The sequence below is a fragment of the Myodes glareolus genome, chromosome 9 (assembly GCF_982192425.1).
Source record: "Myodes glareolus chromosome 9, mMyoGla1.1, whole genome shotgun sequence".
Lineage (NCBI taxonomy): Eukaryota > Metazoa > Chordata > Mammalia > Rodentia > Cricetidae > Myodes > Myodes glareolus.
In genome coordinates this window covers 105,017,642-105,028,718 of record NC_142034.1, presented here as the reverse complement: position 1 = coordinate 105,028,718, position 11,077 = coordinate 105,017,642, and the positions used below count along the sequence as shown (strand labels likewise).

Here is an 11,077-nt window from a genome sequence, read left to right as displayed (position 1 = left end):
AAGGAGGGCAGGGGGCAGAGAAATGGGGTTGGGAGAACCACAAACAGCGCACTCTGTCCCCAAAAGTCATCATGCTATCTCATACATTGTATACTGATTTTTAAGTAAGAATAAAATCAATAGAAGTGAAAAAATATTTACCTATATCCTTAAGGCCCAGCCATCTATGGTGGCAATAGACACGACAAGGTTTGCTGGCTTCCATGCCGTCTTCTCTATCGCCACCCAAGATCCTATCTTAGTTTCTCAATTTTATTATATATATTTATATGGAACATCGCATACATAGCAGAGGGTATTTGTGGAGGAGACAGTTCTCTCCTGTCACGTGGGTTCCAAGGGTCAAAAGCAGCTTACGAGTTTGGCAGCCCCCTTTCCCGCTGAGCCCTCTTGCGAGCCCACCTTCACTGAAGTGAATTGCTTTCTTTCAGTGTTTCTAGAGGAGCTGTACCCTAACAGGCTTCTGCTCATAGTTGACAGGAGCCAGAGAGGAAATGCAGTTTAACATCCTGTCAGTAGTCACTCCTACAAAACCTGCTTACTGGTAGATGCAAAGTCTGAAGCTCAGCAGGTTCTTTCCCATGAATATAAATTTGGTGACAGTGAAGAGGCCCAGCAATGCCACATTAAGGACTCAGTGTGAGCTTTGACGTGTGCATACTTACCAAGAAGACTAAGCAATATGTCTGGAAATCTTGTCTAAGTCTCTGACAACTAGGAGCCTCAGCTCCCTGTGAAGATCAACTCTGTGAGTCTCAAAGGTTCATTAATACCTGGTGGAAACTCAGATCAGAATGTGGGTTTTGATAAGGATAAGGAGACACCCAGAACATCACATATAATCAGTTTATTGCCAGGTAAGAAATTCATATTAATATAGTGAATACATATGTTTACAAATAAACATTCTTAGAAAACAAACAAATGTTTTTTCTTCATTGTAGGAAGTGTTATTGTATCATAAACTCTGCAGTGTGACAAGTGTTGACACAGGGTTACTTGCAGAACATACAGTTACTAAAATCTCTGCACATAAAATATGCTCCATTTACACAAAAAAACTGGGGGAGGTTAGATGAAATTCCAGGCAGAGCCCAAGGGGGATGGAGGCTGAGACACTCCAGGAAGGTGAAGGAAAACCAGACTCTGGTTCCATGGATAGAAATCAGGGGTCACATGGATGGAGGAGGGAACCGTTTTATAATCACATTTTTCTCTTCTATTTCTGCCCAGGTTGTCCACAGGACCAGTGTCACATGGCAGCCATCAACTGTCCTATAGGTCATGTTCCTTCTAAATATCAGAAGGTCTATCTACCCTCCCAAGAGGAAGTCAGAAAATAAACAGATCTGCTCTGCCTAATTGTCCCTCCTCAGCTCCTCTCCCAAAGTCAAATGGGAAGTCATGAGACAGGTGTCTTGTGAGTTGTCCACGGCCCGCATTGCTCAGGAAGAACATGCTACAGCTTACTGGAAAAACCACATCTTTGAAGTCAAAATTACAGCTGCAGACCTAGGAGCCAAGCTCATTGGATGAAGTCTACTCCAAAAAGAATGAGCAAGAAATAGAATACTATAGACTAGAAATCAATGAAGATGCTTAGATTGGAACTGGATACCGGGGAGATGAAGTGAGCGGAGGGAGCATGAGCTGCAGAACGTGACCTGGAAGCATCTCTCTGGCAGGTCAGCCCAGTGGTTCTTGAAGTATGTCACTAGTACATGCAAATTGTATGTCATGGAGGTAGCATATTAAACACGAACTTTTAAAAATTTTTTCTTTTTATCTGCTTTCCCCTTCACTCAGTTATCTCAAGGAAAGTATCTATTGGGTACCAGCATCTTTAACAACACTGATGTCTTTTTGAGGGAAAAGAAACCAGACCAGACCTTCATTAGAGTTTCATCTTTAAGAGTCCATAATGCTTACTGTCTATTCTCGGTCATTGGTGCTGGTGTTCTAATGTGATGAAGACAGATGTTTCCCTTTGAAAATAATGTGGATTAAAAGTGAATCCACTTAGATACTGAAACTGTGATGGTAATCCCCAGATGCTGATGTGTTTCAAGGGTAGAGCTAACTCATGTCAAAGAGAAATATGCATCCCAGAAGTTGGTACTCCCCCATGGACAGGGCTGGGGTCTCACCATTTGTTCTAACCTCTGACCTCTGTGCTGTTCTTCTCTGCACTTCTTCTAGTGAAATCGAGAGATTGTTCTTTGCAAAATTTCTTCTATAAATAAGAACAGAGTACTCCTTTTTAAAAACTGAAAAGGCTTAATTTAGGCCAGCTTCCTCATGCTTCAGATGGGAAATAGCCCCAGAGAGATCAAAGGGATTGCCAGGCTCTTCACACTTGCTTGAAACAAGGAAAATGATATTTGGATGTGCTGATGTTGAGATACCAGAGAGATTCAGGAGGCAGAGCATCACATGGAATGCTCCAACTCACTGTCACACACCAATAAATAAATAAATAAATAAATAAATAAAAAATGAATAAATAAATAAATAAAAGCTGTGAGTCTTTGGAAGATTCCTGTTAATTAGCTAAGACCTTCAGGATTTATTTGAAGATTTTCCTCTTTAAACAGAATGCTCTTGCTTCTCCATGCACCTGTCTGCACTTCCACTAAACGAAGGACTTTCAGCAGGACCCTCCTTCTTGGGACCCAATAGCTGTTGGCTCCAGGAACCAATCTGGAAAGCGACTTTGGGAGAGTCCGGGGAGGAAAAGATGGCACAGAATGCCTCCCAAGGTCATCGGGTGGGATTGTGGGAATTCTGGGAGTGTCCTTAGGTCCCCCTGACGTTGTAGCAGGCCCTTCAGAATATTAATTAGCTGGGCTCACCCACAAAGGGAAGATGTAACACCACTACTGTAGGAGAAACAGGAGGGAGGAGGTTGAGGACAGAGGGTGCACTTGAACAACAGCAACACACTGAAGGCACCACCCACACTTACGACGTTTCACTCCAAAGCAGGTGAAGCTTGGCAGCAGCGGCAGCGACACGCTGAAGGGGAAAGGACGTGGGGACAGACAGTTTATAGAGGACATTTTTGTCATTGTTCCAGGCCTTGGAGATGAAGGAGAAACACCAGAAGTGGAGGCTTCTCAGTCCCCATCGCACCTCCTTTTACTCTCCAACTGCAAGTTTTCTACGCCCTGGATAAAATTAACACTTTGTTCATTTTACGTCTCACTTTAGAAGTTCGTTTCTTAGTATCTCTGGACTGTCTGACCGTCATATAAAGCCCATCCCTCCCAACATCGTGGTCTTTCAGGGAGTTCTCTAGAATGTTCTTCCCTTCCCGTCACTGACGGCGGGCTTAGTGAATATTTACTTAGTAAGGTTTTGCTTTTAGCTTTGAAGGTATGCAATGTTCCATCAGCGTAACGCTTAGGGTCGCCCTCCCCACTTCTCTGTGTTTGCAGGGACCAGGAAATGCTTGTGACCTGAACAAATTCCTCCCAAGCACTCTGAAGCTGCCCCTGCCCGTGTACCCACCCTCTTCCTGTTACCGGAAAGACAGAACCTGGGGATGGAGTGAACTCCATGGGCAGTTTGCCTAAGTTGTGCTACTTAGATATATTTGTTATAATGGATTTCAGTCTCGAGTTAGGGAGAAAAGGAAAACGAGCCCTCACAATTTGGGCCTGAAGCTGAAAGTTTCCCCTCTGCTGTATTGCTGAATGTCCATGCTTCGGTCTCGCACAGCTGCCTGTTGGAGCACATTAGGCATGACCCAGGAAAAGCATGATTCCGTATCACGAGTAGGTCTGTGGTTGGTTCCTGTAGAACGGAGTGTGTGTGTCTGCTGGGGGGTTGGGCAAGACCAGGAAGGTGTAGGTGGGAGGGTATTTTTTTGCCTCTCTCAGTTGAGTATGGTCTCCAGGGTACTCCCTGAAGTGAAAGCTCAGACAGTCACTTCTGTTTTGCTGTTGGTGATGAAGTATGGCTGTGTGGGCGGGAAATGCTGGGTGCGAGTCCCCAAGGGGTCGCAAGAGCCGGACTCAGCTATGCCAAGCTTGCCCTTGTTGCCATAAGCCTGTCGTCGGAGAGATTGGTCACTGGGGTCCCAGGTCTTAAAGTTGGCAGTAGAGTTGTAGGCCAGGGGATGAGAGGGCATCTTGTTGGTGCGAGACTTCTGTCCATTCTGCTGGGCAGGCCCATGCTCTGGGCTGAAGGCCCGGGGTTCATCTTCCACTCTTACAGGGTGCAAAGGGAGATTTCCTTTGGCAGCCAGCTCCGCCAGGTGCCTTCGCTTGGTGTAGAAGTCATCATTGACCTTGTCAGCTGCACAATGGGGTGGGCAAATGGAGGAGAGAGCGGAGACAGGGGAAAGAGAAGAGATAGTTAGGGAATTAGACTGGTCAGTTTGACAATCCAAACAAGACACATCGGGACTCCACCTGGAACAAGACAGACGCAATCGTGGCACCACGCCCTTCTCATGGTCCAGAGCAGGAACAAGGGAAAAGTGAGCCCAATTAAACACATCTAGAACACTCTAATTCAATGGTTCTCCCACTGCAGTTCCACACCGCTTGCCCCTAATTTTGGATTTTCTGACATTCAAGTGTTGTTACTTCATCATTAAAATAATAATCTTCGCTAAAGAAAACACTGGACATGTTGAGAAATATGTATATTATCTACCATTCAAGAACAGCAGCATCAGCCAGTGGTGGATGCATCTTCATGCGGCCTCTTTCAGACTTTGTGCAGAAGTGTTGAATGCTTGAGGGCGAGTATCAACTTCATATGTCTTCTGAATTACTCTCCATCTTGTTTTTTTGAGGCAGGATCTCTCATTTTCACCAGAACTCATAGACAATGCCAGACAGCCAGTCATGGAACCTCAGGGATTCTCCTGTTTCGGTTTTCCCAACTCTGGGATTATGAGAGCAGCCACAAAACTGACCTTAAATGTGGTTTCAAAGTTTCAAACTCAGGTGCCCCAACTTGTACAGAAAACACATCACCAACTGAGCCATTTCCCTGCCCTTCTCCTGGATTATTACTGGTTTGTATAATTGCTTTTGGTTTTGCTTTAAGTTTTAACTAGGACTGTACTCAAATCCAAGTTTTGCCATCGGCATGAAGTGTGACTTTGGCTGTGTTACTTAACTTCTGCCACCATCCACTCCTGCATGAGGAAAGCACTCAAAACAAACAAACAAATGAAAACAAACAAAACATGTGTTTCACAGTGTTGTGTGGATGGTTAAGTGGTTTGATGTGTAGCAAACACTTTCAGTGCTTCTGTCTTGGCCACCGCTATTGTCCAAATAACCTTAATCCCTCCTTTGATAGTCTATGGAGCACCCCAGCTTGCCCTAACTTACTACCAAGCAACATCTTAATGACTACATGTTAAGCTATGTCAATGTTGTGCTCTTATAAATAAAGCTGAAATGAAAATCTTTTTATTCAAATCTTTTGAATTAAGATTAATTCCAAAACACATTTTCTTAATCTGTACCAGAAAGTAGCAAACTGTGGCGCCCTGTTATTCTAAATAATGTTTTCTTATAAATGAAGCCACACCCACTTACCTATCGCATGTGGCTTCGGTGTCACTGAAATATTGTGTCAGTCAGTGGCTGAGGAACCTGAAACACACACTGCTCAGTCTTGTAAGGTGGCTCACCTAATGCAGACTGTTTCTCCAGAGTGCAGTGCTGTTGAGGCCTTGCTTCTCCCAACTATGAAGACTTGAGCCGGTTAGCACTGCTCCACCTCACCCAGTCCTTTATTGAATGATCCATTTCTCCTCTCCTCTTTGCTTGTCTTTGTTTTTTCATTTGTTTTTTAGAGTTTCTTAGAAGAGTACTATATTTACCTCATTTCACCCTCCCCCATACGCCATTTCTCCCTTTCAATTCTCTCTTCTTCAATTGTTATTTCTACCTATATGGTGTGTGTGTGTGTGTGTGTGTGTGTGTGTGTGTGTGTGTGTGTGTGATCTGATGAGTTTCCTTAGTGTTGCTGATATGTACGTGTTCTTGGGACTGGGTGGCTAACCAGGCAGGGGACTCATCTCTTTCTCAGGAACCATTTATCACCTGTAGCTCTTTACCTAAAGGTGGGGCCTTATTAATTTAAATCCGTTTTATCTGATAACCTGATGGTTTTCCTTTTTAATTTCCTCTTATTTCATCTTGTAATTTTCTATTTATAAGATTCTTTATAATTTCAGATTCATTTCTTAACAACACATGTTTGAAATTGCATCTCACTAGAACGCACTTGTTGTTCATTTGCCCCTGCTGCTAACAGCCAACATCCCGCAGCGTTCTGTGTGAAGCTGCCGATGTTTGGGAAGCACAGCTCTGCGCTCTCTCAGCACTTCATCTTCCTACACAAAAGACGGGCATTTGGCCTTCTGTACATGGGCTCTGCCCCACAAACGAGGGAACTGACCGATTCAAACACACGAAACGACCCAAATGAGGTCACCCACAGCTAGTAGCTCAATCCCGGCAACAAGAGTAGCTACATGGGATCAAGGAGACAAATATTAAGGTACCCAGAACCATCTCTGAACAGGTTTAATCAGAATCTGGAAGACCAGCCCAGACACCCTTTGTCTTTAAATCCACGCAAGCAATCCTAACCCACGGCTGGGCTTGAGAACTCCAGGAGCACACTATGACAGTGCCATAGGTAGTTCCTGTAGAGAACCAACAGGCAACGGCTTCCCAGCACTCTCCCTATGGAGAGACCTCTGGATAGGATCCTTCCGCAGTGTGTTGCTTATCTTGCTCGCTAGACCTCCACAAAGGCCAGGCCTGAGTTCTGTCTTCCCTTTCAGAATGTAGGGAAGCTTGGGCTCTGGCAAACATTGGACATAGACATGTCCAATGGCGAATATATAAGCAAAGCACCATAAATCACAGAGGCGCTCATCTGGTCAAGAGTGTGATGGAGAAATTCCCTCTCCCCCTGCCTCCCAGTCTTCTCTACTGAAAATCTCACTTACCTTCATTATGTGCCTGGCCATGGCCTAGCATGCTCGTTTGTGGATGCTTATTTCTCAGACATTAGACTAGCCCAAGGTCTACTCATGGTTCAAAAGCTCCCATTTTCGCAAATGGGAAAAAAAAAACAGATTGTGAAAGAGGAAAGGACTTCTCAGAAAACTAGAAAGAGAAGTAAACATGGGAACATTTGAGCCTTGGGCTGTCAGAGAAGATGGGCAGAACCCCGCAGCTTTCTCCATGCCCGACTTGAACTGGTCTCTTGGTGAATCTGGTATTGGAAACACCTTGGGAAGTGTAGAGTGGATAAAAAGAATGTGTGTGGACTCTGAAATCAGACAAATCATGCAGATGCCACTAAACACCGTATACCCGTTTCCTTAGGCTGAAACAGGACAACACTAAACTGTTATTAAACACTGTCAAATGCATTATGAGGAGTAAAACATGCAATATATATGCTACACACAATAATTCCTAGAGCACAATATAACTTCTCAATACAATATTTTACCTAATTCTTGCCTGACTAGAGTAGCACAGAATTCTAATCAATACGTATTTATCGAGCATTTACTCTGCACTAGCCTACCTACAGGGCATGAAGTGGATATCTATCAAACCGATCTACTCCCGTGTTGGTCAAGTGCTCAGTTACTCCATGAAAGAATATACAGAAAATGAATCGTGGTCAGGGCAACTTCATAAGAAGTCTTCTTTAGGCTGGCATGCAGAGGCGAGGAGTAAATCTTCACTATGTCTCTAGACGGGCCAGAGTCCTCTGCAGTTCTTCCTATCAGGAGACAACATCTATTTCTGCATACCTAGAACTGGGCCTGCTTTATTGCTTGCTTTAACTAGACTGCAGCAGCTTCTGGTAACAGCTGCTTGTAGCCTTCCGGCCTGCTACTCACATTCAACGCAGCCAACAACCTTCCAGCGACCCGATATCTAGTGAGAACATCTTCCTGAACAACACAGCTACAGCCAGCCTGGCTAAGTCCTACCTAGAACATCCAGACTCAGAATCATGACACCCATAAGTGGTGGCAATGCTGAGTCACCAAGTGTTAAAACACTTGTTATGTGGCACTTGATAGCTGATACACAGTCACACGGCTGCAGCATCCCGTGGTGGGAAGGAGCATAGCAGCTTTAGGGAGCTGAAATGCCCAGGTGGTACAGGGAAGAGAGCAAAATTACACCACTGTCATCTAATGTCCCATAGGCAAGATTGCCTCATCCATGCCCGTCGATGTGGCTGACCAAATCCCTCCATGGGACTCTGGGGTGTTTTAAAGAAGTGAAGTACAGACATAGCTTTAGTGCATGGGGGGAGAACAGACACCTCCAAAGGATGTTTTAAAGATGATTTCAGCCACAAATCGGTTTTCGGAGGCCAGTGGGGTGAACCACCCTCACCTGGTAATGCAGAGTTCATGAAGCTCCCACCTCCTACAGTGTTCTGGTCCCTTCTTTGTGGAGTGAGAGGAGAGGCTGCTTACCTGACACACTGCATGTGTTTCCCTATTTTAATGTCGCCAGTGAAGGAAACAGCAGATTCACTGAATGGTCTTATAAGTCCCATTAACAAATATATTAACCTAATCAGCCCTGCTACCTCATAGACAGATGGCTGACAAGTTGACCAAGAAACAGATGTTGTGGCCAGCTATTCAGCAACGCTAGAACCCTCTGATTTGATTTTCTCTATATCTGAAAAAGAGGGAGAAAGAAAGAAAAAGGTGTTTTCTTTCCATTGAGTCTAACTGCCCATTTGAGCCTGGGCAATAAAATACAGCTTCACCTTCCTCCATCTGTCTCTCGTAACCAGCAGAGTTACGAGACTGGTGTACCTGTACACCGTGCAGGTACAGGTGAGGCGAACCCTGCTTCTGGGGAACCAGTTCCTGAGACAAGCAGCACATCTGAGGGGCTCAGTGGAAGGTCTCCCACCTTCCTCCTTCCCTCAGGCCACAGGAATCCCCAGGAGGGCTTCTTACAGCTTATTCTCACCTGGCAATATTCATGAGTTTCCCTGGGAAGCAAAGCCTCAGCCAGAGTTTTCACCAGCCCCTGCCTATCTCTGTCTTTGGATCAATAATACAATGAAATATAGCAATTACTCTTCTAATTACATTTAACACATTTGTCTCTGCATTCTTTACAGAGCCCCCAAATGTACACGACTGGACTCTTGGGCTTTGTGCACACGCCTCTGTTCCATACTGATGGAAATTCATCACAGGATGCTGCAACAGGGTACCACAAACTGACTGGCTTTAGACAACAGACATGACCCTTAGTTCTAGAAACGTGTAGTTACCATGGTGGCAGAACCACACTTTTTCTCAAAGCTTTGCCTTTTGTAGTGTCTATTGGTTGCTGGCAATTTGGGGCATCCATTGTCTCATAATTTCTGGCCAATTTCTCCCTCTCCCCCGCTACTCTCTCTCTCTCTCTCTCTCTCTCTCTCTCTCTCTCTCTCTCTCTCTCTGTGTGTGTGTGTGTGTGTGTGTGTGTTTCCAGATGTATTTTTGGTATGGTCTCAGACATTATGTTACGTTCCACATTAATCCACTGTGCCCTTATTCTAATCTGGTGGCATTTACGAAGATCTTACTTGAACATATTCACAGCCTGAGAAGACATGATCTTGGGAAACATTATTCTACTATATCTATAGGATACATAGATTCCTTTTTGTTCTAGAACACAAAAGTGTACCACAAGCCCTTGAACCTCACTCCTACTTCTGCTAGGTAAAGTTCATTTTCCAGCCCCTGACCAAAGCTTCCTTCCTAGCGGTCTTCCTGCTGGCCCAGGAGGAGCACTTCCCCGTGTCCCCCTGTTACGCCCATCATCCCATCATCCGTTCTGCTGTATGACCTTCTCCTTCTTAGCCTTTTCTTGTCCTGTTCTAGAACACAAGGTAGAGCATGCCTGTTCCCACTGCTGTTTCTCAGACTCAGGGCCTTGTGCACAGCTGGCACTTTCTAAGACAAGGAGTCAAACTGTAGCTCGTGCGTCCCACGCGGAGCTCCTGAAAGCCACAGCACAGGATTGCAGTAGTGAATCTGGGGGGCTGAAATGAAACTAGGTATTTCCCTCCTCCTTCCCTCCCCACTTCTCCTGGCTTACCACTTGCTCCCTGCCATGATGGATTGAAACTATGAATTCAGGTACTTTGTCTAAGCAATAAAAATTCTAACCAGCTGATGGCACTAGTGAGAGACAGTGGAAATTTTAGGAAGTAGAATTAGGACCCTGACACCCTTCCACCCACCAGGACACAAGTAGTGTCACAGGTCGTAAGCTACAGGGCCAAAAAGCCACGAACAAAACATCTGCAACAGAAAGAAACCCTTCCTTGTTTAAGATACCCCTCAGGTGTTGTGTCACGGCGGGAGAAAGCTGGGTGATGTTGCCCCGTGACAGCACAGCCATGCTAAAGTTGCAAGGGTGGAATCCTGGGTCCCTGCTGACCCCTTGGGGCCACATGACAGAGAAACACATCTTTCTCTCATGCTGTATTTTTATTTGTAGGGTCTTCCAGTAATGGTAAGCAATATTTACTTTAACCTCTATAGAAGTGATTTCTGGGTCTCTGCCTTTTTTCTTCCTCCTTCGCAAGCTAAATTAAAAGTAGGAGGCAAAGTGGGCAGTTCAGGTTGTTTTTGGCATCCTCCAGTCCTTTGAAATGCATTCTGGGAAGGTGTCCAGGTTCCACAGTCCTCTCAGCAGGCAGGAACAGGAAAGGTAGAGGAGGCGTGATCTGTCTAAGGGCTTCTTTAGCAGGGCCAAGGTGGATAAGAAGACTATCTTCAGGGTCAGTTAGCAGTTTACTTGGTTCAGGGCCTTGCAAGGAGAGAGGATTGCATTTGAGCCAGGTGCTAATGATGCTTTTCCCATGGAGCACCGTGTCATTTTTGCAGCAAGCCTCCATGAGAGGAAAAGAAAAAACAAAACCAGAAACAGAAAGTGACATTCGGACTCCTTAACTCTGGAGTCCCTGGCAGGAGGTCTCGCTGCCTTTGCTGGAGAAGGTCCTGCCTGGCTTCGACTTTACACCAAAGCTCTCCAGACCACCA

At 45.2% G+C, this 11,077-nt stretch overlaps 1 protein-coding gene across 2 annotated transcripts in view; it reads right to left on the bottom strand.

Annotated features, from left to right (window-relative positions):
• Positions 1–832: 832 nt before the first annotated feature.
• Positions 833–11,077, bottom strand: part of Shisa9 (shisa family member 9) — a 301,271-nt gene continuing 291,026 nt past the window's right edge. For both annotated transcript variants that reach the window (XM_048433410.3, XM_085694539.2), the window contains one exon: positions 833–4,299. In XM_048433410.3, the coding sequence (XP_048289367.2) occupies positions 3,920–4,299 (380 nt within the window). In that variant the 3' untranslated portion in view covers positions 833–3,919. The remainder of the gene's footprint in view (positions 4,300–11,077) is intronic.